Raw genomic sequence first — 26,535 nt, 5'->3', positions numbered from 1 at the left:
ACTCACAGAGCTCTGCTTGCTTCTGTCTTCCAAGGGCTGGGATTAAAAGGCATGTGCCACCGTGCCCAGTGGCCTTGAACCGTCTATGTAGCCAAGAATGACTTTGAACTTCTGATCCTCGCTGCCCCCACCCTTAAGTGCTGGGGTTACAGTGTGTCCCCTGGTATCAGGTTTCTTCCTTCATCCTTAGGAAGTGGTAAGAGCGGAGGGGGAGGGGCGGTGGAGCCTCGGGGATGGAGACAGCACTCAAAGACAGCCTTGCCTGCTGTGACAGGCACATAGACACCAAGTTTAAAACCCTGGCTGTCAGTTCTGTGGCTGCTGCTGCTCCCCTTCCGCAAACAGGGACCTTAGGGAATGATAAATTGAAGGTATTAAATGGCACTTGGGAAGCCGAGGGAAAAAAAATTCCGTAATGAATTTACTTTGGAGCAGTCTTTCAAAGCACCCGTGCCTGCAAGACACTTGACATTTTCTTTGCCTCAGACACTGTGAACTCAGGAGGAGTCTGGATGATGGCAGCTGGGAAGAGGAAGGTGAAATGGAGGGAAGGGCAAGAAACAGTAGCGGGCTCAGTTACGAGAGCGCTTTCCCTCAAAGCTGGCTTTCCTGGACTCTTGGGTCCATTTTTGCCTTAGTTCTCTAGTCTTCAGAGGTAAGACTCTGAGCTCTAAGTCAAAGCTAAATCCAGCGGCAGATGGTCGTGAGCTTAAAACATTATCTATAATTTTATGTTCAGGAAAATTGATTTCTTTCCTATAAATTAATGTAGACAGGCATACTTGTACATAAGTATGCATGACCGGAGATGAATACACACATACATGAACATATTCAATATGCTTCCTGTTTTATTTTTTACATCGCTAGGAACAGAGCCTGAGCTTTGTGTTGACAAGTGTTCCAACGCTAAGCTGCGTCCCCAGACCTTCATTTGACTTGTTTATTTTTTACACTTAAAAAATGTGTTTATTTATTTCTGTGTGTATGTGGAATTTGTGGAGGGCAACTTGAGGGAGTCAGTTCTTTCCTTCTGCCATGAGTGTCAGGGAACGGAACATAGGCCGTCTTGTTTGGTGGCAGGTAGGCAGGTGTCTTTACCAGCTGAACCATCTTTCAGGCCATAATTTGACTTTAAATAAAAAGATTTATCAGCGTTGTTTTTTTTAATCTTTTTTTAAGATTTATTTTATTATTTATTACATATACAGTGTTCTGCCTACACTAGATCTCATTATAGGTGGTTGTGAGCCACCATGTGGTTGCTGAGAACTGAACTCAGGACCTTTAGAAGAGCAGTCAATGCTCTTAACCTCTGAGCCATCTCTCCAGCCCCCAGGGTTGTTTTTCATTTAAAACTGTGAGATTTAAATTTTTATGCTACAACACAGTAAACAACACACTGACATGGAAATCCTTAAATATTAAAATGTAACTTCTATGCATGAGAACCCTCCAGTTTACCCCTGGTGAATTGACACTGTCCTCTTTGACACATTGCTAAGTATATTGAGCCATCAATGTTTAGTATATTGTATGTAGTACTTGAGCTTTCATCTACTTTTTCCCCACAAAAAAACTAACATAGTCCCCCAGCCTTGAGAGTACCAAGCTCTGCCTCTCCCTCCACCATTTCCTAAATATTCACTTTCCTGTTCTTCATGTTTAGCTTTTCTCCTCATTTCCGTATTTATTTCTGTGTCCTTTAAACACTGCCACCAGGGCTGGAGAGATGGTTTAATTGTAAAATGCTAGCTGCCCAAGCATGAAGACCAGAATTCAGATTTCCGGTGTCCACATAAAAGCAGGGCATGGCGGGGGCTGGAGAAATGGCTCAGAGGTTAAGAACACTGGATGTTCTTCCAAAGGTCCTGAGTTCAATTCCCAGCAACCACATGGTGGCTCATAACCATCTATAGTGAGATCTGGTGCCCTCTTCTGGCAGCAGGCAAGCACGGTATTGTGTGTGCCTGGAACTCACTGGGCAGAGAGCTGAGGATCGCTGGGCCTTGCTGGCTGCAGCCTAGCTGGAAGAAGAAAATGGCAGAGGCAGGGAGGTGGGTCAGTGGATAAACCCCTTACCACCATGAACGTGCACAGCCCACAGTTCGGATCTCCAGAACCCACTTAAGAGTCGGGCAGTGCGATCCACCTGAAGTCCCATTGGTCAGGAGGCGCAGATAGGACTTTCCCGGGACAAGCTGGCTAACACGACTCACCAGATCAGCAAGAGACCCTGCCTCAGGAAAGTGGAGGGCAGTTGAGAAAGAGGTGGAATATCAATTTCAGGTTTCCACATGCACACAGGTGTAGGAACTCAGTACACAAACAGTGTAACACGCACCCCCCAACATGTTCGCATGCCCAAGCACACACACAGGTTTGCACATATGCACAAGGAGGCAGACAGACAGACAGATACACAGAGATAGTGATGTCCTGTCACTGAGAGACCGGGTCTCAAAGGAATAAGGTAGACATTGATAAAGGAAGGCATCATTGTCCTCCAGCTTTCTCCATACCCATGCATCCCCTACCCACCATAGTTGCCACCAAATAATAATATAATGTATAATATACTAGGACAGGTGTCTAGATGAACTCTTGACCACAAACTTTCCCAGTGACCACAAACTTTCTCTTTTTCTTCCTTGCTTGCTTTCTTTCATTCTTTCTTTCTGTTTTTTTTTTTTTTTTTTGGCAGTATTTCTCTGTGAAGGCTTGGCTGTCCTGGAAATCAGTCTGTAGATCAGATTATGAACTTTTAAAACAAAAATTATTTATGAAATTATAAAAACATATACACCACAGAACATGTACTAGCTTAACTTTTTTTTTTTTTTTAATTTTTATTTTTCTGAGACAGGGCCTCACATAGTTCTGGCTGGCCTAGAGCTGAAGACTGCATAGACAAGGCTGGCCTTGAACTTTACCGATCCTCTTGCTTCTGCCTTTTGAGTGCTGGGATTACAAGCATGCACCATCACCCCCGGCGTTACTATTATTTATTTCGAGGCAGCGTCTCAGATAGGTCAAGCTGACCCCAAACTCTATGGAGCTGAACTCTGTGAGTGACCGTGAAGTTCTGCTCACCTTGTCTCCACCTCTGAGTGCTGGGATTGCCTGGTTTTTGCAGGGCTGGTATCAAATCCAGGCCTCTGTGAGAGCTAGCCAACCAGGCCACACCCCAGGCCCCATTCTAACTATTTAGAGCTGTTTCTAACCGTGTGTATGTATGTGTCAGTGTATGTACACATGAGTGCTGGAGCTCAAAGCAGCCGGACGAGGCTGTCAGATCTGGCTATAGTTAGAGTTGGGAGCCACCTCTCTTGGGTGCTGGGAACCAAACTCAGTTTTCCACAACAGCAGCAAGTGCTTCTCACTGCTGAGCTGTCTTTCCAGCCCCCATTTTAAACACTTTAAGAGTCCATCACATGGTTGCGCTCTGTCACCACTGTCCATCTCCATGCTGAGGGCTGTGTCCTCTGAACAGTCCGTAGTCCCTGGCGGCTACTAACCCACTCTGCGTCTCTGTGAATGTGGCCTTCCCAGGTGTGGCCCTCTGACACGGAGCTGACCGGCCGGTACCCTCACCAGGCACCAGACAGATCTGGTCTCTTTATCTGCGGTGTAAGTTCATTATTGTTTGGCTGTATGGTGCCAGTCCACAGCCAGCTGCGGTGCCTTTGGGGCTGGCCCAGGGGGTTTTTCTGTCATTAGCCACCACCGCTAGGGCCAGCTGCCAGTCAGCTGATGCTCAGCCTCCCACCATGGTCCCACAGGTAACAGAAGCTGTCAACCTTAGAGCCCTCTTTCTGCTGTCACAATAGTAAGTGGATGGCATCAGGCTTGGGAGTGGGGGCTCCACTCAGTGGGCATCGTCTCCCGGGCACTGAAAACCATGTCTGACACTGCTGCCTCTGTGGTGATTGTGGACTGTTTATTTTTTCACCTGCTCAGAAAGATCTCTCTCTCTTTCTCTCTCTGTCTCTCTCTCTCTCTCTCTCTCTCTCTGTGTGTGTGTGTGTGTGTGTGTGTTTAAGTGTGTGGCAGCTCACAACCATCTAGAATTCCAGTTCCTTGTGATCTGGAATCATTTTCTGGCCTAACCACATATATGTACAACATATAGGTGCGCGCGCGCACACACACACACACACACACACACACACACTAAAAATAACCCTTATTTTAAAAATAAACTTCAAACAGGCCCAACCTGTTTCTTTTCTGTTCTCACTCTTACTGTGAATCTGAAGCATCTTCTGCTGGGACGTTTACAGATCCGTTCCATTATCCTCAGAAAGGCACATCTGGTTTTGCTGTTTTTATGGAAAATGAAAAATCAGAATAAACTCTGAGAGGAATGAAGTGTGTTGGGAGAATGTGTTCCTGTCTATTCCAGGAACCAGAATCGTTTGCGCTGAAGTGTTTTGGTTCCCCCCCCCCCCCCCCCGCAGGCATGTAGAGGGAGCCATCCAGCAGTCTGGGAGTTGGAGAAGGGAGAAGAGGAAGGGTCCACTTTAGCAGGGCTGCCTAGGGGGCGCTGTTGAGAAAGGGCAAATTTCTCCATCATTTATCTTTCCTGTAAACTCATCACTCTTAAGAGTTGAGTAGCTGCTCCCTGGGCCACGTGGTCTTTGCCCCCCACCCCCGGGTTGTGTGGATGTGCTGTGGCCATGAGGACAGTCATGCCTCCCCACATTTTTGCCCCCAGCAGGCTGAGGAGTTTCTTTATCCTTCAGAGACCTCCTCTCAGGTAAAACTGGATTCTTTGCAGAAAGAATTTCAATATGAATCGGGACTGGAGTTTATTAAGAGGCATTTAGAAACACATTTAAGCACTGGGCTTACTAGAAAGACGTGCTTGGAGAAAGGATGAGGCACGCCAGAGCGCCTGGGGGTGGCTTCTTGAGGGACTATCACGCTCCATTGTCTTCACAATGGCTAGTATGTACAATTTTGGCAAATTCTGAAGTTAGTGTCTTTAGAGGGTTCCTAAGAAATTTGTGTACACAGGATGGCTCCTGACAGGAGTATGCTGGGTGTGGGGACGCCGTAGATAGGGATACAGGAAATGAAGACATTTTTCACTCTGTTCAAAAGTCTGTAGTCTTTCTTATGAGATATCCAGAGAGCCTTTGGAGAAGAGAGAGGCCGTGCTTGGGACAGCGTACGCCCAGGTTTTACTCCTGAATTATTGTTGTTTTTACATTCCTAAAAGAAATATTGTCTCTGTGACTGGAAAGATGTCTTGGTGCTTATGAGTAATTGCTGCTCTTCCAGAAGACAGGAGCCCTGCCCTCAGCAGCCATGTGGGGATGGGGGTGAGAGATGGCTCACAACTGCCTGTAACCCCAGCTCCAGAGGGTCTGGGGTCCTCTTCTGACTCCTATGGTCATAGGCACGTACACATACAATAATAATAATAATAATAATAATAATAATAATAATAATAATAATAGCCTCTATGCCAGCAACCTTCACAGCAAATGTTGATTCTCAGCCTGTGAGAGGCTCCAGCCAGACACCTTTCCCCTCCCTATATCCTCCTAAATTTCCTCCCTTTCTGCCCCGCTTCAGGTGGAATATATGTTCTCAACTCCCCAACTGGGGCTTTTCCCATGTGACTCTGAGTAACAGCCCAGAGGGAAGTGACGACATGACATTTTCAGAAAGATGAGTCATTAGTCATTCTGTTTCCACTCACCTCCTGCCGATGCCATCTGACACGAGAACACTCTTGCTGTTCCCAGGAGAATGAAACAAATCTGGGGAACAATCCTGAGTCTGAGCTGCACCCAGCATCCAGGCCACCTTTATCCCAGAGTTGACTGGTCTTCACTGGTTTCCAGACTCATGACTGAGAAGATCTCACGCTTGCTGTGGTAAGCAGTTGAGAGTTTGGGAGCAGTTTGTCACACAGCATTATCGTGGCCAGAACTGACCAATACACAGATCAAATGACAGAAGCCAAGAGGGAAAGGATAAGTGAAGGAGATGCTGGTGTGTGAGGTGAACAGGAAGTGATGGTTGATGGTGCAGTTCCCTCAGGGGCTGCAAGAACATCAGGAAAAGGAATCACACACACACACACACACACACACACACACACACACTCTCACACACACACGAACATCGTGCTCTCTGGTGTTTTTGACCAATACCTGAGAGGTCTCCAAAGAGTGGAAGTTTGATTCCTTTGATGGTCCATATTTTCCACATTTCTCCTTAAGAAGAGCAGAGATACCGTGATTTTTCTCTGCCTAGATATTTAACAAAAGCGAAATCTAACCTAGTAGCCGCACCGCAGTCTGAACTCTCATCAGCTGAAATCAGTGTTTCCTCATTTTGTTTCCTAAGCTCCCATCAGCCAACCTGTCTGCCTTTGGTTTTGTTTCTTTTCTTGCTTATGCTTGTGGTAGGAAAGGCTGGAGTTGGCCCTGGGGACGCAGACGGCAGAGCTCAACCGGCCATTCCATCCTACCACCAGCTTGGGCTGTGGGCACGCTCCCTTACAATCACACTTTCTGAGTGACTGGGTGACCCCTCCCCTGCACTAGTGTTTTGTGCCCTTTGGTCCCAGCACAAGCCGGAGCATTTTCAGCTGGACTGACGGCCTTACGCTAACAGGTTGCTCTTCCTCTCTGTTCTGGTTCAGCTTTGCGTTTTTCTTTACGTTAAGGACCACACAGTGAGGTCCCTGCCCAGCCAGCTTTGCAGTGCTTTTTTAGAATTTGTGTGGAGAAAGAAGCCTGTCTGTCCCAAGAAGGAATCTTCCCCATTTCCTTCCTAAAGCCAACACTACTGGGGGCTCTTTGTCCCTGGTTCTGGTTCAAAGGTCAGCAGAGAGGCAAATGGGTTGACTTTTGTCTTTGCTGTTAACAAATATCTGACAAGAAGTGACTTAAGAGAAGGGTTTATTTTAGATATGGGTTGAGAGGATATCACCCATCGTAGCAGGGGAAAGCACGGTGTCAATGTGATGGGGCAAGACAATACAGAGGTTCTTCCATCTTGTATCCTTACAGAGGCCATTTTAGGTTTAACTAGAATTTGATTTCCTTGTGTTAATCCCAAAGATTTGAGGAGAAAGACCACTGACCCAAATCATCATGGCCAAATTAAGTAAAGCAAGCAATTAATTAAAGCAAGTTTTAAATTCATGGTTCATGGGCTGTCTCCCCTTAAAGCAGGATTTGTGAGTTCAGCATTTGACATGAGGAAGACAAGGTTTTATAACTGAGGGTAGGAGGTTTCCAAATGGGGGGTTTGGAGGGCAAAATAGACGGGGTTACAGGAGAAGAACATAAGCATAACAAATTATTCATAACAACCTCCAGAAAACGAGATGTGTTTACAAGGCGGTTATAGCAACAGGTAGGGAATGGGTTTTGCAGGTGAAAGGGTTCCTTGGTGATCAGGGTCTAAGGAATACCACAAAATTACACCAAGCAACAAGAGCTTTATTGGGAAAGAGGGGAGACAGCAGCAGGCCAGGTTGTGATGGTGGCTTTATAGAGGGATTTTGCAGCACGCATAGAGGGAAACTATCATGGTGGTGGCAATGGTGAAAACATGTTACATTGGCTGTTATCACTGAAGGTGGAGTGGGGGTGCCTCAAGGAACCTGGTTTCTGAACGTAGGCCAACATATTAGATCATACTACAACATAGTAGAACAGGGTAGTCATAGCAATCCCTTTGAAACAAAGGTAGGGTAGCAAAAAAAAAATGGTTATAAACAACTTTTTGAAACAAAGACATGATTAATATTCATGAAACAGGCAGTACAGAACCATTTGTAGTTAACTTTACAGGTGGGGCATAGCCCAATCCTTGAGATACAGTTTTAATCATAAAAGGAATGAACCTAGCTTGTCTTTACTATAAGATGACTTTTAAACCTAAAATGGAGGCAGGCTGGTTCTTTACCTGATGGGAAGCCCCATGGAAAATTACCTGGCTCTATTCTAGGAACCCAAGGTCAAGATGTCCCAGTTAACTTGGCTTCTGTTAATCTGCCTGCTTGTGCAAACTTCCCCAGCAGCTGCTGAGTGAGACACCAGGATGTGGTTTTTGCCTTAAACAAAACCAAAAACAATAACAAAAAGACCTTTATGCTAAACTCTGAGGACTACACTTGGGTCCCTAATACCTGAGTGAAGTCCCAGCCTGCTGAGTTAAAGATTTTCCACTGACTATCGACTGTGTCTGAGTGGTCTTCTTTGGTGGGCTCCCCATAGCAGCAGGAGTTTGAGGGGGTTAATCACATTCCTTCTTTGAGAGCAGAGAGAAGGCGGGAGTGAGGCCACAAAATTTCAATCCTCACCCTCAGTTTCTCCAGTGAGGCTTTACCTCCTAAATGTTACACAGCTTTCCCAAATGGCATTACTAGTTGGAGACCCAAATGTTCAAACACACATGCTTAGTGAGTGGAAACACGTGGAAATGGGAGTGGGCTTGGCGTAGGGACAGGGTGTATGCCAACAACACCTGGGATCTAGTGTCCCTCCTAGATTATGCCTGCTGAGCAGGGTTAGTGGATAATCTGAGGTTGTGAGCCCTGCCACTACCTTGAGGGTAGGTTCTGCTCATATTCTGCTTCACAAGGAAGGGCTCATGGATATTTTTTCTGGAGTCGGCATCTTGGTATCCACGTTAGCATGTTGATTTCAAAGTACTGGCTGTTTTGAAGGCTCCAATAACATTTATTTATACTTTTTTTTTCTCTTGAAAAAAAAAAGACAAAATTTTGCAGTGTTTAACTGTTTACAGCTTATTAGGTTCCCGCAAGAGTCTGCCCCCTGCTGGCAGAATCTCTCTCTGTCTCTCTCTCTCTCTCCTCTCATTGTTTTTTGAGACAGGGTTTCCCTGGCTCTCTTGGAGCTTATTCTGTAGATCAGGCTGGCCTTGAACTTGGAGATCCACCTGCCTCTGCCTCCAGAGTCAGTAATGGGAGTGACGGTGGTGTGGCCGGTAGTGAGATGGCAGATGGACCCCTCATTGCAGAGAGCACGCACGTGAAGGCCTGGGACTATGGGCTTGTAGTGCGCACCCGGTTCACTATGAAAACGAGGGCAAGGAAGACTAGTGGTTCCTGTCTGTCTCCCGAGGCGAGACACTAAATGCCTGGCTCTTTTACTGGGACTTGAACTCAGGTCCTTATGCTTAGGGAGCAAGCCCTTGACTTCCTGAGCCATCTTTCCAGCTCTCAAGACTGTTTTATTCACCTTTGAGTCTCTGTGCTGAGCGCTATTCTTGGAACACAGAGGGTATCCAGTTATGGGCCCTGACCCTGAGAGCAAGGTCCACGGTAGATCTGGGAGTGTTAGCTGGATCTGGGGTCACTTACACTTTCTCAACCCGATTTTGTAACACAGCCCGCCACTGAAGGTCAGTAGACTGTGTGTATGTCAGTAAATCATCCAACGATTATTTCTCGCTCTCTCCCACGGAGAGACCCCCAGGAAGCCGGTGTACTAGAGGACGCGGCATCCTCTTCCCCATGCCTGGTTTTACACTGCCCTCTGGTGGCCCCTGACGGTACAAACGGGCGCAATGATGTTTTGCAGTGGGTGACCTTTTTCTGACATTGAGGAAGGAAGGCTTCCCTATAGGGGTTTTGGCAGTGCGGCCGAGCCTCCAATCCTCAATTTGACTTGCAGCCCTTGGACCTTAACAAACACATGGCCTCCTTACCGATGTACGGGACTCCTCAGATAATGCCCGCCTCACGTTTCTTTTCACAGCATCCTATCCTGGTTTGCCAAGACCCGTTAAGGAGGAGAGTCCAGACACCTAATTATTGCTGCTGCCCCAGCTTCTCTCAAGGGTGGGGGTTGCAGGAGGTGTGGGAAAACAGAACACCAGCTGTTCCATCCGACCCCGCTTCCGTGTTCGTCCGTCTCCTCCCCTCCCCATACCCAAACACTCGTACTTGTGGCCCACAGCTCTGCCCCTGCTTCCCTGCTGCACCTGGAACCAAACTCCAGGTCACTGAGCTGAAGAAGCTGGAGCCTGTAGAGTGAAGGTCAGAGGCGTGGGCTCAGGTCCATCTCTTCTCTGTGTCCCCTGTAGGACACAGAGAAGCCCTGTAGGAATCACAGAGCGCTGAGGACGAGCTTTTCCTAGTCCTGGCAGAGTGAGCCGAGCGGCCAAGCCCCAGAGGTTTAGAGTTGTAAATCATTTAGAAGCCGGAGACTTTCGGCTTGGAGGCTTGACTTTAACATCAGTGGCCCAGTACCCGGCGGTTTCCGGCACCCTCCGCTTCTAGCGGTAGCGCTAGCAGACTGCAGCAGGCAGCAGCCGATGGGAGGCGCCTTCGAGGGTTACAGCCCCCGCACAGGCATCAGGCACCGGGACCCTTACTCACACAGCGGCCAGTGGCCCGGGTGTCGTGTTTAGGACGCTGGACCATTAGCTCTCCACGGTGGCTTCTGTGACAGGTGTCTGGAAACTTGGCCCTTGAGGCGTGGCAGCCCTCCGGGACTCCTGAGCTTTCTCTCCTGATCTGTTGCTGCTATCTCCACTGCTGCCTGCTTCACCATCTTCTGTTATCAGCCGAGACTACTCTAGTATGGGGGGAGGCAGGAAGGCCTAGGGAGATGGCTCAGTCTGCAAAGAGCATACATCTGCACAGGTATGCACATATGTATACACACACACACACACACACACACACATACACACACACTAAACAAACACACTTACTGCACACACAGACACTGTATGCACACACATACTTCGCGCGCACACACACACACACTTTCATATACTTTCTATCTGGCCTGTCATTATGTTCCCAGGAGGTGGCACAGCAGAGCATCTCCTCCCTGCTCTTCACTAAGGGGGCCAGACGCCGTGCTTACACAGCCGGGTGTTTGCACCAATCACAGGCGACTCTCACTCGGATCAGGGACCAGTTACAGCCCTTCTACTGGGCTTCCAGGAGAGAGCTCCTCTCTTCTGGTCTGGGTGGGAAAGGCAAGGTCATTGAGAGCTTACCAGAGCTTTTGGTGACAATGAGTCCAGAGCAAGCTGTCAGAAGCAGTCACAGGCAGGGCAGCCCCTCCAGGAGCCAGAGGGCAGCAGCAGCAAGCAGCTGCAATTGTTGGGTAGCTGTGTGACTTGCTCAAGTCCTTGGAGTGTCCGAGTGTCTGGTGCCAGCAGGAGGGCAGTCCACCTGACTGCTTGGATGGCAGTTCTAACGAGGCAGGCAGGGCACTTGGGAAAGATGTACTTCCTCTCAGCTGGAGAGTCAAGCCACTTAATAATCTCAGCACTCAGGGTAGAGAGGCAGGGGCAGGTAGTAAGTTCACGGCCAGCGTGGTCTACATGGAGAGTTCTGGGCTAGCTGAGGCTGCCTGGAACAGATTCTGTCTCAATAATATAAAAGCCAAGCCACTCTGGCCCCAACATCCTAGCTTTTTTTTTTTTTTTAAGTAAAAAAAAAAAAAAATCACATTAAGAGGGATGCTTACAATAAAGACTTATCATTAATGCGAAAAGCACTTCAGTTGTAACTATCAGTACTTTATAATGCTTTGCTTCTGCCCCAGGGAGAGCTGGGCCCTCCTAATCCTTCTGCACCTTTGACGGCCTTGTTGGGACCCTGATAAGAATGCTACCATTTTACAATCAAAATTAATCGTGTGAAACTGACAATATTTAAATGTGTTTGACCTCAGAAGTGGCTATTCTGTCATTGTCTTCTTCTTCTTCTTCTTCTTCTTCTTCTTCTTCTTCTTCTTCTTCTTTTTCTTCTTCTCCTCCTCCTCCCTCCTCCTCCTCCTCCTCCTCCTCCTCCTCCTCCTCCTCCTCTTCTTCTTTGTCTTCATTTTTTTTTCTGAAACCTGGTTTCATTGTATAGCCCTGGCTGTTCTGGAACTCACTGTGTAGACCAGGCTGGCCTCCAACTCACAGAGATCCAACCATCTCCCTTTCCTGAGTGCTACGATTAAAGACGTGTGCCACCACTGTCTGACCTGGCTTCTTTGTTTATTCTTGTTGTTGTTTTTCTTTTTTGGGGGTTATTTATTTATTTATTTCGAGACAGAGTTTTTTCTGTGTGGGTCTGGCTGTTCTGGAACTCACAGAGATCTGCCTGCCTCAGCTTCCGGGGTGCTGGGATTAAAACACACCACTGCCCAGCTCTGGATTTATTTATTTATTTATTTATTTATTTATTTATTTATTTATTTATTTATTTATTTTATTTCTCCAGTGGATACCTACTCCTGGAAAGCTCCTCAGTAAGGGGAGTGGCCTGGAGGGAGCCTTTCCCATCTATGCAATATTTGGCCTTCTCGTGCTCAAGATTTCTACAGTCTCTCTGTTGTTTCTGTTACCATCAATACAATTCTTAAAAACAAAGATGGTTTGTTGGGTGGGTAGAGCGCTTGCTGAGTAAACAAACGTGAGGGCCCGAGTTCGATCCCCAGCATCCACCAAAAGCCACACGGGACGGGCAGAGGTAGGCAGATCCTACGCCCGGCACTCTTGGCCAGTCCGGCTGTAACGGTGAGCTGGAGGTGCAGTGAGAAGGCCCCTTTCAAAAGATAAGGCGAAGCGCAGTGACGGACAGCAGCTGCCATAGACCTCAGGCACATGCATAGTCAAGCATTTCCCACACGCGTGCAGGCACATGCATACGGCATGAGTGTCTAAATAGGAATGAGTATTTAAATTGTATTTAAATTAATTACTTAAAACATTCATTTTTTTTTTTTTTTTTCACTTAACCATGGGAGAAACTAGGTCTCAATATAAATTTGGAGACTAAGCTTGTGTCCGGGGCGGAGGGGGCGGGGGAGGGACAACCCACCTCTTTATGCAAGATTTATTAGGGAAAGGGCTAGAAAGATCAATTTTAATCTGTATCAGGAGAAGAAGGGTGGATTTGTAAGGGCAAAACTCGAGAGTGAATCTGTTTTCTGGGTGACCTTGAACGAGCCTTTGTTCAAAGTCAGTTTTCTATTTTGAAAATGCAGCTGGCTCTTGAAGTAAGACAGCGTCCGGCAGGGCGCCTGGCCCAGAAAAGGGAGCTGTAAGTGGCAGGTGAATCCCGTCTAATCAGGGCCAGTTCTAAACCGGCATCCGCAAGCTTTGCGGAGGGCGCGTCGCTCACGGCCACCCGAGGTTGCGGAGGCAGCAGTGGCAGTGGTTGGAAAAGAGCCACAAGCTGAAACAAAATCCTGAGGTTCTGCAGCTCTCACGCCTGAGACACGCCCCCCCACCCCCCCACCCCCCCGACCCAGGACAGAGGGCTGTGTGCGACCCAGGACAGAGGGCTGTGTGCAGGGAGATCGGTGCAGCAAAGCCCCTAGGAAGTGGCGCGTTGTCTTGGCAACCCTGGACGGAGCCTTGCAGGCGGTGGTAGGCAGCCCCTTGCTTTCCCTCTGCATCCTGGCATTCTGCTGGCAGTTGGTGCGTTCAGCTGCGCCATATCCTCCATGGAGTACTCCAAAGGTAGATGAAGGGCTCCGCCCACCCCCTGGGGAAGTGGGTGTAGGACTCAGGGGTGGAAAAGAGACCCTGGAGCAGGGCGGGGCGGGGCAGGTACTCTGGAGCCCTGAGTCCTGGGAGAGGGAGGGGACTTTGCACCTAAACTCACGACCAGCACTAGGAGGCCCAATGAGGTTTAGGGTCCCCTTGCTCTGCCTCTTGACTCTCAATGGCTCATGGGGTATGTTGGTTTTGAATGACAGCCTTTCTAACAAGTATCTTTTGTCTCCGGTTGCTTTGCACGTTTAAAATCGCCGTGTGCCCAGGTGAGGCTACCAATACCGGAAATGGCAAACGCGGATGCCAATTTCCCTCTATCTCAAGAGCGGCCTGTACTAGAGAGCTGGAGAAGGTTCCAGAGACAAGCGACTTGGGCGTGACCAAGGTGGAAAGTAGCTACAGTTGAGTTCTAAGAAATCAAAAGACTGGGTGGGCGTATAAGTTTATGGAGGTAAAAGGACTCAGGGCTTTATAGGTTTTTTTGTTTGTTTGTTTGTTTGTTTGTTTGTTTGAATTGAGCTTCACTGTTACTTACTTCCCTATGTAACCCAGGGTAGCCTGGAATTCTCCACTGCTTCTTAAGTGCTGGGATCACAAGCCTCTGTCATTGTTGGCTTGGCTCACAGTAGAGTTTCTGTTCATGGTCCTGTTGCTTTGGACTTCCGGTGGCATATCACAGTGACATCATGTGTGATAGATTAAAGCATCTCCTTCTTAGTCAAAAAACAATGAAGAAAAAAAAGCTATGGTCACACTCTTCCCCTCAAAGGCATCCTCCAATGACCCAAGACCTCTTACTTAATTAAAAAAAATATATTTTATGTGTATGTTTTGCCTGCGTGTTTGTATATGTAGTGCATTTGTGCCAGGTGCCTGCAGAAATTAGAAGAGGGTGTTGGATGCCCTGGAACTGGAGTTATGGATGGTTGTGAACTGCCATGTGGATGCTGGGAACAGGAATCCAGTCCCCAGGAGAGCAAGTGTTTGAACTCTCTCTTCCTCCATGGCCTCCGACTTAAAAAAAAAAAAAAGTTCCACCCAACAGTGAGACAGACTGGGAACTAAGTCTTTTTTTTAAAAAAAAAAATGGTGTTCTGGAGAAAATTCCAGAACCAAGCTAAATCAGCTAGTTAGGGGACATACCCAATGAGCTCATGTCTGCATTCAAGGGCTGGCTAGGCAGAGAATTCCATCAGAAAGAGGGGCACACAGGAGGTGCAGGCAGGAGGATCCATTCAAAGTCTTCTAGGCTACATGAGACCCTGTCTCAACCACAGGAGAAAGCAGAGATTAGAATGTGTTGTTGACTGGACTCCTAATAGCTGGGAAGCCCACTGCGGAGGAGTAAGGGGGCCAGAAGACTTGAGCTGCCTGCCTGGTGCTTTGCTCAATAAATACTGAGGCTAGGCCCTGACCTGATTCTGCTCGCCTCTAGAGTCTGCCCGCATCCATTTGGTTTTCCCTTGCTCAGATATTAGTAGATATGTGATACAGCTTATTGGATGGGGCACTTCAGCTGGAAACTGTGAGCACTCGAAGGCAGGTTTAAATTAAATAATGGCTGGTGCACTTACTCTGTAATTGGCTTTTAAGGTGGAGGAGGAAGGGTGGGAGCACATTTCTCTTGAGAGCACAGAATTTAGAGGACAGCACACTTTCCCAAAACCCCTTCGGCGTGAGTCCAGGCTCAAGCTGTCACGACTGTAGTTCAGTGGCCAGTGTGCTGCAAAAGGGGCTGGAGAGGTCTCACCTTGTCCGCAGTCCCCTCGGCCCCATGTCTCCTTCTAGCAAGGAGAAGAGGGTGCTGGGACCCCAGCTCGCCTCCCCACCCCTTTCCTCCTTCCTTCCCAGTCTCACATAGTTTGTATTAACCTAAACTCACCATGTAGCAGACCATGACCTTGAATTCCGATCCTCCTGCCCCCACCTCCCGAGTGCTGGGATTACAGGTCTGGTCCTGTGCAGCCCTGGGCCTGACCCAGAGCTTCTTATATGTTAGGCAAGTGCTCTGACAACTGAACTACACTGCCAACCTCTGGGAGCCTAACTTTAAGCTTCAGAACTTTGTTTTTCCAGTCTGGTTTGGAGTAAGGAGGAAGCCACTTTCAGGGTGAGCTAGGGAGGACCCGTGCTTTGTGATTGGGGGTTCTACTCTCAATGTGTCTCAATATGACACTTCGAGGGTTCAGTCTGACAGAGAGTCTAGGCCTTGGGGAACGGAAGGGCCCCACAAGCTAGCTCCTTGTACAGTGTGTGGGTATATGCCTTTCTCCAGCAGGGAGGGCCTATGACTTTCCTTGCTGCTACGGAGTTGATATGCGGGGTTCTAAATAGTCACTCACTCTAGATCTTTCCCTTGCTTCTTGAGCAGATAAAGCAGGAATTGGGGAACTATATTTAAAAAAAAAAACAAACTTAAAAACCCTTCCTATTAAGATGGTTTGCTGTATTGTTTTTCTCCCTGCCAGACAGAGGGGTCTGAGTTAGCTGAGGAGACAAGTGTGAGAGCACCCTTCTGTTATGTAAGTTGTTGTTCCTGCCCAAACGTGGAAATCTTGAGGTTGGCAGATGGCATCAAAGACACAGACTCTCTTCCAAATTCCCTTTCCCCCAGAATTCCTTTCTGGTCTCCAGAATCTTCCTTTGGTCTTAATATATATATATATAGCAGGGCAGTGGTGGTGCACGCCTTTAATCTCAGCACTTGGGAGGCAGAATCAGAGGCCAGCGTGGTCTACAGAGCTAGTTTCAGGACAGTATACAGCAAGACCCTGTCTTGAAAGTAAGACCCGTAAGACCCTGTCTTGAAAAACAAAAAAATTAATACGTATGTGTGTGGATATGTACACATGCATGCAGTCACCCATGGAGGCCTGAAGAGGGTGCTGGATCCATTGGAGCTGGAGTTACAGGTGGCTCTGAGCCTCCTGAAGAGAGTGCTGGAAGATGGGTTCCAGTCCTCTGCAAGAGCAGAAGGGCTCTTAATGGCTAGGCTATTTCTCCAGCCCCCCACTTTTTTTTTTAAAGATAGTATAATCTTTTCTTATCCTACAGTGTTGTAGACAGTCATTGCTTACTTGGCATTTATTGCATCAAAACATCAGGTTTCCTGATGCATGGTGAACTTCTGGAGGCACCTATGAACCTTGAGCTTATTATTCCTCACCACAGCCTTTGAGCTAGGCAGCAAAAAAATGGCTGGGGCTGGGAACTGGGTGTGGGGAGGTAATTGACTTCCCTAGAGCATTGCCAACATTAGCGTCAGAATGCATTCTTCCTCTGCTTGGACAGGAGGAGGCATCTTGAGGCCATGTTTAATGTCCCCAGCACACGTTCGAGATTCTGTAATCAGCTTGAGATGGAAACTGAGACATTTAGCTAGAAGATGACTCTTGTCCATCCTTGCACCAGACAAACTTTCCCATCACAGATGCCCTGCATCACTGTTTCATTTGAGTGTTGCTACTGTAAAACTTGTTAAGAAGACTAGGAAGTATGCTGAACTCTTAGGTGTAATTCAGTGCTCACTGGTCAGGATGATGTAATACTTTTAAAATATCCCTGAATCACAACACAGACAAAATAGTTGTGAAGGGGCAAGACTCTCTGTTGGGGGTTGGCCTGGTGCTATGCATTCAGTTGTTAATTACTGGACCCCAAGATACGGTTACAGCCAATACTCTCTGACTGGTTAAATAAACTCGCTGACAGCCTATAGCTGGGCAGAAGAGAAGTAAGCAGAGATTAGGTTCCCAGGCTTGGGGTCTAAGAAGGGCCATGAGAGAGAGTGAGAGAGAGAGAGAAAGAAAAAGAGAGGGAGGAAGCAGAAGAGGTAGCAAGAGGAAAAGCCAGAAAGGAAGAAAGTCCCCATGGGGCTGTATGTGGACCATGAGCATGTGGGCAGGAAGGCTGGCCTGATGGAACAGAAGCAGCACCGGCAGGGACAATCATGCAAGTAATATTGGGACACAAGGCTGGGAAACAGCAACATAGCTCAGAGGGTGACGCGGCCCAGCTCTAGTGCCTTAAGGCTTGTTATAATCTAAAAGGTCTTTGTGTCTTCTCTTCAGGAACTAAGTGGTTTGAAGTGAGGAGGAAATCCCAAATAGATATTTACAAGCAAAGGAGGGTATAGCAACTTTCCCCAAGTGATGATAATTACAACCCTCTGATACTATCCTTAGGGTTCAGCTGCTGTGTCTGTGCACACCTGTGGAGGTCAGAGGACAACTTTCCAAAGTTGATCCTTCCAGGGAGTCTCTTGTTTCTATGTACTCCAGACTAATCTGTGACTGAGTTGGAAAATGATTCAGTAGCCAGATTTTTGAATGTGTAAGAATACTTTAGCCAAGCCAGGAAATGGTGGCACACACCTTTAACCCAGCACTCAGGAGACACAGGCAGGCGGATCTCTGAGTTTGAGGCCAGCGTGGTCTACAGAGTTCCAGAACAGCCAGAGCTACATAGAGAAACCCCATCTCAAAAACAAAAACAAGGGCTGGAGAGAGGGCTCAGCAGTTAGGAGAACTGGCTGCTCTTCTAGAAGATCTGGGTTCAATTCCCAATACCCACATGGCAGCTCACAACTGACTGTAATTCCTGTTCCAGGGGATCTAACATCCTCACATAGACATACATGCAGTCAAACACCAATGTACATAAAATAAAAGTAAATAAAAAACCTAAAAAAAAAAAACAAGAAAAAGAATATAGTAACCAATTTGTTGTTATTATTATTATTTTGGTTTTTTTCAAGACAGGGTTGCTCTGTGTAGCCCTGGCTGCTCTGGAACGTCTCTGTAGACCAGCTTGGCCTCAAACCCAGAGATTCACCTACCTCTGCCTCCAGAGTGTTGGGATGAAAGGCACGTGCCACCACCATCATCCAGCCACAATTGTTCTTTGTATGTACACGTCACAGTATCATTAAAACTATATCCAATTCTAAAGGTTCTAACGTAAAAATTTCAGGTTATTTGGACTGGAGAGACGGCTCAGTGTTTCAGAGGACCTGAGTTTGATTCCCACCATCCACACTGGGTGACTCACAGCCACCCGTAAATCTAGTTCCAGGGCATCTGATGCCCTCTTCTGGCCTTCTCAGGAACCTGCATTCACAGGATGCATTTATATGCACTCTACCACACACACATGAAATAGAATTAAAAAGAATTCCAGGTCGTTAAGCATTGAGTCTTTAACTGACAGCCTTTGTTCTCTGTGGTGCATAATACAACGCTGTTAAAATTGCTAGTGTCTTCTACTCAAGGAAATACAGCATTTGTATTTAAGAATCCATGTTTCTAATTACTGTTTTAGTTGAATCCCAGAGGTTTTGGCACATAGGACCTAAGTCCACTGGGCGCTAATGTGAGTTCCATTATGATTTTTTTTTAAATGAATTATGCAGCAGTGTGGTTTGAGCTCCCAAACTTATGGTGGAGTTTTGGCTTGGGGCTGTTTTTAACATTGATTTTGTGTTGTTGAGGTCTGAGTGGAATAAACACACACACACACACACACACACACACACACACACGCGCGCGCGCGCGCGCGCGCGCTCTTTTGTAGCCTAGTAATAAAGATGGTTCCTTCTCTGGTTGCTGGAGACTGTCCTGCCTTTTTCACAGCTCTGTCTTTTTCCTGTCCCTTTCAATGGCTTTAACTTTGTCCCAGTGTTGGAGGTTGATCCAATGCTAACCGGCATTCAAGATCTGGTTACTGCCTGCCGGATGCACCCATCCTTGTTTGTGTAAACCTGTGTAAAACATTTTCCTGATTGGTTCATTAAATGGCCTATATCTGGGCAGGTCAGAATGGGGTAGATGAAGCTAAGGTTCCCGGGCTTTGGAGGACAAAGAGGATCATGGGAAACAGACAACAGACAGAGGGGAAGAGAGGAAGAAGGAGATAGGATTCCCTTGGTATATGAATGAAAAAGGTGATTGCCCTGTAGTCTGTGAATGGTGGGCATTGGCCGAGGACCAGTGCGCAGCGTGGCCCCGTGCTGACGGACTAGTGCCGAGTCTAAGGATGGATTCTGCACTCAGAGACTCTTGTTTTGTATAATTTTCTTATCACAAGTGATTACGTTGTGCTTATTGAGCTTCTGTGCTCTATGAAGTTATTCACGAAGAAATATAGCACCGACTCATCTGGCCTTTAAAAAGAGAAAGTGGGGTGGAGCTGTGGAGAGGCATATCAGCCAGGAAGAGCACTTGCTGTTTGGTGGAGGACTGGAGTTTCGTTCCCAGCACCCACAGTAGGTCACTCACAACCACCTGTAACTCTAGCTCCAGGGGGTCTGATGCCCTCTTCTGGACTCCATGAGCGCCTGCACACACGTGGGGCACACAGAGACATGCAGGTGTGCACACACGCACATGAGTGACAATAATAAAACAACTCTTAAAAAGTAGTTGAACAGGACACACGCCTGAAAAATGATGAAGAACAGATTGACCTTTACAAAGTTTAAACCATACAGCAAAATTAAAACAAGGAATGGTTCGTGTCTCCATATGACAGCCACAGACTCGAAGGACTCTCTTGTCATTAAGTGTGGCTGGGAGGGTTAGAATTACTTTCCTTCTCCTCCTTTTGATACAGGCAGGCACGCTACCAACTGAACAACATCCCCAGCCCGTAAACTTCTTTACACGTATCCACTGAAACACTTGCTTGAGTTCTGAGTCACGCCAGGCACTGTTCTAGGTGCCACATGTTCACAAACGAGCGGTTAGGTAACGGGTGGTGTCATGTGGATGTGCCTGAAGGCACTTCTCCAGATCACGGTCGCCAGCTGTGTTCGCTCACCCTGTCATGGGCAACCCCCCTGGAGAGGTGTACCGGGGCGTCCACACAGCGCACGGTGACACCCAGCTGCTTCAGACCCCTCCTCTGCGCAGTTCAGGGCTGGTGAGCTGTGTGGAGGCAGGCACAGTCTGGCTTAGCGACTGTTTGGCACCACAAGTACCGCTGCCACACTTGGCTCTAGCTGTTTGTTTTCTTCCTGACCCAGGCAAGCGCATGAGAACACTTAAGAGCGCTCGACAGGATAATGTGTGTAAGGGGTTAACATGATCTCCAGGACACGGCAAATAGTAAATGTTAGTATTTATTGTGTGTGTGAGCACAGGGGTGCGCGTGCCATGGTGCCCACGTGGAGGTCAGGGACAACCTCAGGAGGCAGCTCCCTCTTGCCACCTTGGGAGGTCTGGGGGGCAAACTCAGGTTGTCAGGCTTGGCAGCAAGGCCCCTTTGCCCACGGAGCCATCTCACCAGCTCCCCGCCTCCCCTGTTTTGCAAACAGAATGAAGGAAAGAAGATAGGCCATCGGGCGTTCCAGCAGCATACTTAAATGGCCGTGTTTGTGTTGCAGACCCCAAGAGCAGCGATGTTCTAGAAGCTGAGGGTTGCCTGGCCAACTGGACGTCCTCTTGTCTGGATAGGAAGGCCAGCCTTTCGTCCTCCAATGGAATAGGCCCAAGAGTCGTTGAGCCCCTAGGCTTCACCAAGGTGTTGACTCTCTCTGAGTAAGTGTGTGCGTCGGGGGTCTGAAGGAGGAGTCGACATCATTGGGGTGACCTATTGAGCAAGAAGCTGATAGTCTGAGACAAGAGCATTAGAGTTAGGCTCCACAGGTTCAAATCCCAAGTCTTCCACTGATGATCTGTGTGAATGTGAGCAAATTTCATCACTTCTCTGGGCCTCTGTTTTGTTTTTTTAAACATACATCTATCTATCTATCTATCTATCTATCTATCTATCTATCTATCTATCTATCTATCTATCTATCTATCTATCTACTGGCTGCCCTTCTAGGGGTCCTGGCTTTGGTTCCCAGCACCCACATGTGCCTCACAGCCCCCATTAACTACAGGGGATTTGATGCCCTCTTCTGGCGTCTATGGGCACTACATGTACATGAAACCCTTACATTGCAAGCAAAACACTCACACACACACACAGACACCCATACATCTTTAAAATACATATAATATAACAAAGGCATTAAAAATTTTTATTTGCCATAGTGTCCTACCTGCACCCCAGAAGAGGGCACCAGATCTCATTATAGATGGCAGTAAGCCACCGTGTGGTTGCTGGAAATTGAACTCAGGACATCTGGAAGAGCAGCCGGTGCTCTTAACAGCTGAGCCATCTCTCCAGGCCCGACAAAGGCATTTTATCACCTTTATAAGTGCACAGTGAAGTGTCATTAAGGACATCCACAGCATTTTACAGCTACCACTGTATCCACTGAGCAGTCTTCGTCCCTCTTCAGCTCCGGGAAACCTCTCATCTACTCCCTGCTCTCACACAGTGGAGTCATAGTGATCTGTCCTATCTTTCCCTTGGAATAATTGTTTCCAGGCTCACCCACGCTGCAGCATGTGGCGGAACCCCACTCCTTTCGAGGCTGAGTTATATCCTCTGTGGAAGCAGGTGCCAAATCACCCATTCACCCACTTGTCGATGGATACTTGGTGTTACTGCTTTTTCGTAGTGTACTCCACACACAAGTGTCTGCCTCAGTGTCTCTTTTCTATTTTTTTCGAGTATACACTTAGGAGTGGAATTGCTGGATTACGTAGCAATTCCGTGTTTTGCTTTCCAAGGAGCTAGTACCTTGGTTTTTTAAAAATTGTTTAAATATATATGTATTTACATATCACATGTGTGTCTGGTGCTTGTGGAGGCCAGAAGGGGGCATCAGATTCCTGGACCTGAAGTTAGAGGTGGTTGTGAGTTGCTGTGTAGATGCTGGGAACTGAACCCAGGTCCTCTGGAAGAACCACAAGTGCTCCTAACTGACCAGCTATCAATCCAGCCTGCCTTTGTTTGTTTGTTTGTTTGTTTTTCGAGATGGGGTTTCTCTGTGTAACCTTGGCTGTCCTGGACTCACTTTGTAGACCTGGATGATCTCAAACTCAGAGATCTGCCTGCCTCTGCCTCCCAGAGTGCTGGGATTACAGGTGTGCTCTGTCATGCCCAGCTTCCAAAAAAATTACATTTTATGAGCCGGGCGGTGGTGATCCATGCCTTTAATCCCTTTGTTTGTTTTTTTTTTCTCAAAAACAAAACAAAACAAAAACCAAACAAACAACCCTGCCCCCCCCCCCCCAACAAAGCCCTGCCAGGCTTAGTGGAGCACATCTGTAATCCCAGCACTCAGGGAGGCAGAGGCAGGAGGCTCGTGAGTTAGAGGCCAGCCTGGTCTACAAAGTGAGTCCAGGACAGCCAAGGCTACACAGTGAAACAAACAGACAGACAAATCCAAAACAAAACAAAGCAATCAAGCAAACAAAAGAATTAAATCTATCTGTCTGTCTGTCTGTCTAGTGTGTGGCAGAATGTACCCCTGGAGGCTAGAGAACGCTAACAGGTTCTCTCCTTTTGTCATATGGGCTACCAGGGATCAAACTCAGGCAAACACCTTTACCTGGCAGGTTGAAAGCATGCATCTTTTGAGTAAGTTTCAGTACCTTCAGGCTGTGAGTCAGCAACCCATACTCAGGGGTTTATGAGAAGCAAGGTCAGTCCTGTTGCTGTGAACGCCTGTACTGCTAGTGTGAGGTCAAAGTCTGACTGGCAGCTCCAGCCCCGAGATGATTCTAACCCTGCCCCTTTGCCTTCCAGCACTGGTGTGTGGCCGTGTCCGAAGTCCTCCTCCTCCTCCTCTTCCTCCTCCTCTTCCTCTGCACAGTCTAGTCGCTCCTCTAAACTTTCAGCGCCTGGAGTCCAGAAGAAAATATCTCCCGAGGAGATCACCCTGCTTAAGTCACAGACAAGTGAGTAGGCTCTAGGCCTTCCTCCACAGGCCTCTGCTCCCAGGACCTTTCTGTGGGAGATATGGTTGTATGGTATGATTTTCTTTTCTTTTCCTTTTTAAAAAGATTTATTTATTTATCACATATACAGTGTTCTGCCTGCATGCCAGAAGAGGGCACCAGGTCTCATTATAGATAGTTGTGAGCCTTCATGAGGTTGCTAGGAATTGAACTCAGCCCCTCTAAAAGAACAACTAGTGCCTTTAACCTCTGAGCCATCTCTCCAGCCCAGGTCATAGGGTTTTCAAAAATGAAACACCTTCATGCAAGAGCCATCAAAGGTCCTAAAGCAATACAGAAGTGTATAGAAAATAAACTCTCTTATTCGACATTCCCCAACAATATTCTGCCCCACAGCGGTGAAGTGCTGAACTTTGAAATGTGTGTGTGACCTGTGTGTACATACACACATACATACAAAAGCAGTCATATGTTGTACAATGCAGCTTTGGCCAACAGGGGACTACATACATGACAGTAGTCCCACCAAAATATGGTGCAGCTGAAAGCTTCCTATTGCCTAGTGATGTCATAGCTTTCCTAATATCATAACACACATGTGACTTGTGTCTGTGGTGATACTGTTGACCAGTTATATAAAAGCATAACACACATCATAGCTGATATAAGTAACTACACCACTGGTTTAGATATTTAGTACCCTACACTATAGCATTTTTTAAAGTGTACTTAATCTCTACTCATAACAAGAAATTAAGGGCAAGGCAGCTCAGCAGACAAAGGCCCTTGCGGCTAAGACCACCTGAGTTTTGAGCCCCAGAACACACATGGTGGAAGGAAAGAACTGCCTCCTGGATGTCATCCTCTGGCTCACACCACAGTGATACATGTGATGCGTGCACACGCGTGTGCACAAAATAGAAAGTTAACCATAGGACAGCATGCTTGGCTATGCTGCTTCCTCGCTCGTTCTGCTTGGGACAGACATAACTGATGTCCTCAAGAAACCACATGGAGTGAACAACTCTTCTAATTGCTTTTCACACCTGTGAAGAAGCAACTTAAAAAGGGTTTATTTTGACTCAACAGTCCACATGGCAGAGGGGAGGACATAGCAGCAGCTCACACTGTGTCCACAGTCAGCAGAGACAGAGACAGACAGAAAGACACAGAGAGAGACAGAGAGACAGAGAGAGACAGAAACAGAGAGACAGGGAGAGAAAGAGAGACAGAAGGACGCACATACACACATACACTCAGAGAGAGGCAGACAGACACTTGCCACAGACACACACACACACACACACACAAGCTGATGTTCGGCTTGTTTCTCCTTTTTATTCAACCCAGGATTTGGTGTACATCCTAGCCTTCCTACCTCTGCTAACCCAACCTAGAAACTCCCACAGGTGTGCTCAGAGATACTCGTCCTGGGTGATCTGAAACCCCATCGATCGACTCCTGTAGCTACCACATTGGCCTTCTGGGTAGGTCTGCGTAAGCACACTGTGGTAGTCAAATAGGACCGAAGCAGCCTAACTGATGCATTTCTCAAGTCATCAAGTGACACACACGTGGAGACTGAGCTGTGGTCTGCAAAGTATTTTCCCTCAAAGGCGGTGGAGATCACAGATTGTTTCCTGTGACACTGCTTTAGGTCAGCGTGGCTTGTTTGCTTAGTTATATTTCTTTTCCTAGAAGATTTATTCTATTTTATGTATATGAGTGTTTGCTTGCATGTATGTATGCATGTATATGTACCTGGTCTATGTCTAAGCCAATGGAAGCCAGAAGGAAGCATCAGATCCCCTGGAGCTGGGATTACAGATGGTTATGAGCCACCATGTGGGTGCTGGGAACTGATCCTGGGTCCCCTGGAAGAGCAGCCAGTGCTCTTAACTGCTGAGCCATCTCTCCAGCCTCTGTATTAGTTACCTTTCTGTTGCTGTGATAAAATACTATGACCAAAACCAACTGGATCATGGAAAGGCTCAGTTCTTCACTAAGCCACATGAGGTCAGGAAATGGAACACGGGAAACAGACCCCCCTCCCAACTCCTCCCCAAGCCTCCCTTTCAGCTCTTGCTCTTTGCTACTCAGCCTGGGGCTTTTCCAGCAGCTCTAGAGCTACTAGGTTCTTTCGTTGTTCAAAGTCACTACAATTAGTTTTATAAGAGCAGTTTCAAACAATGAACGGGCCACCAAAAGGGCCAGTGACTAGCCTGAGGTGGCACAGTGATTTCCCTTGTGTGTCCCTGTGGTGCACAGACGTGGAGCCAACACCATGCTGCACCAAGATAGGATGTGGTGGCTGGGCTAGGTTGAGCACTCTCTTTCCACGGTCATCAGAGGGAAGGCGGACCATGGGTGCCTGCAGGCTGTTATGACCCTTCCCTGCCTCTGTAGCTTTTTAGTTTTTTGCAGGTGAGGGAGAACGGAAACAACTGAGCAGCTTCTTGAATAGCTTTCCTCCCACTCCTCTTCCTTCTGTGCCTACTTTCGCAGAGTCTGATGCCACCCCTGATGTAGACGCGGGGGCTCATATGCACTGAGATAGGTTACAAGGGGGTTGTGGTGGTGTACCCCTGTAATCTCAGCACTCGGGAGGCTGAAACAGGAGGATCAAGAGATCAAGGCTGGGGTCTGGAAAGATGGCCCAGTGGGCAAAGTGCTTGTCACACAAGCCTAGGGATCTGAGTTTACATTCTAGAGCCCATGGAAAAGAGCTGGGCAGGAGAGAATGAGCCTGTAATCCCAGCAGGAAGCCAGGGGTAGGAAGATCCTAGCCAGACAAGTCAAATGGGTACTCTCTTGGTCCAAGGAGAAAGCCTGTCTTAAAAGCTAAGGTGGACAGGGTTGCAGAGATGGCTTGGCTATTAAGAGCACTGGCAGCTCTTCTAGAGGATGCAATTTCAATTCCCAGCACCCACACAGTGGCTAACGACTTAACTCCAGTTCAGAGTCAGTGCCCTCCTCTGACTTTCATGGGCACCAGGCACGCACATGGTACAAAGACATACATGCAGGCAAAACACCCATACGCAACAAGCCACAATAAATATTTTTAAAAATGAACAAGCAATTGAGGAAGACATTGATGTTGACTTCTGGTACATAAACACACACTTACATCCACATATATGCATTTACTTGAACATACACACACACATACACATACAAACACACAGACACACACACACACACACACACACACACACACACACACACACACACA

The 26,535-nt window shown here is 47.5% G+C and overlaps 1 protein-coding gene and 1 long non-coding RNA gene across 6 annotated transcripts in view; one reads left to right on the top strand and one right to left on the bottom strand.

The window, feature by feature from the left end:
* Positions 1–13,286: 13,286 nt before the first annotated feature.
* Spats1 (spermatogenesis associated serine rich 1) overlaps positions 13,287–26,535 on the top strand; it is a 27,740-nt gene continuing 14,491 nt past the window's right edge. For 3 of the 5 annotated variants that reach the window (XM_055612517.1, XM_055612508.1, XM_055612523.1), the window contains exons 1-4: positions 13,287–13,470; positions 13,773–13,907; positions 20,888–21,041; positions 23,149–23,300. In XM_055612517.1, coding sequence (XP_055468492.1) covers positions 13,455–13,470; positions 13,773–13,907; positions 20,888–21,041; positions 23,149–23,300 — 457 coding nt within the window. In that variant the 5' untranslated portion in view covers positions 13,287–13,454. The remainder of the gene's footprint in view (positions 13,471–13,772; positions 13,908–20,887; positions 21,042–23,148; positions 23,301–26,535) is intronic. The other 2 variants (XM_055612539.1, XM_055612533.1) reach the window with 1 other exon arrangement.
* On the bottom strand, positions 20,606–23,054 carry LOC129680801 (uncharacterized). The gene is made up of 2 exons (XR_008720751.1): positions 22,952–23,054; positions 20,606–21,093 (listed from the first exon to the last, which is right to left on the bottom strand). It is a non-coding gene; the product is annotated as an uncharacterized LOC129680801 (long non-coding RNA).

This window comes from Psammomys obesus, unplaced genomic scaffold (assembly GCF_907164565.1).
Source record: "Psammomys obesus unplaced genomic scaffold, mPsaObe1.curated_primary_1811, whole genome shotgun sequence".
In the NCBI taxonomy this organism is placed as follows: Eukaryota; Metazoa; Chordata; class Mammalia; order Rodentia; family Muridae; genus Psammomys; species Psammomys obesus.
Note: the sequence above shows the minus strand (reverse complement) of the source record. Positions and strands in the feature narration are given on the sequence as shown.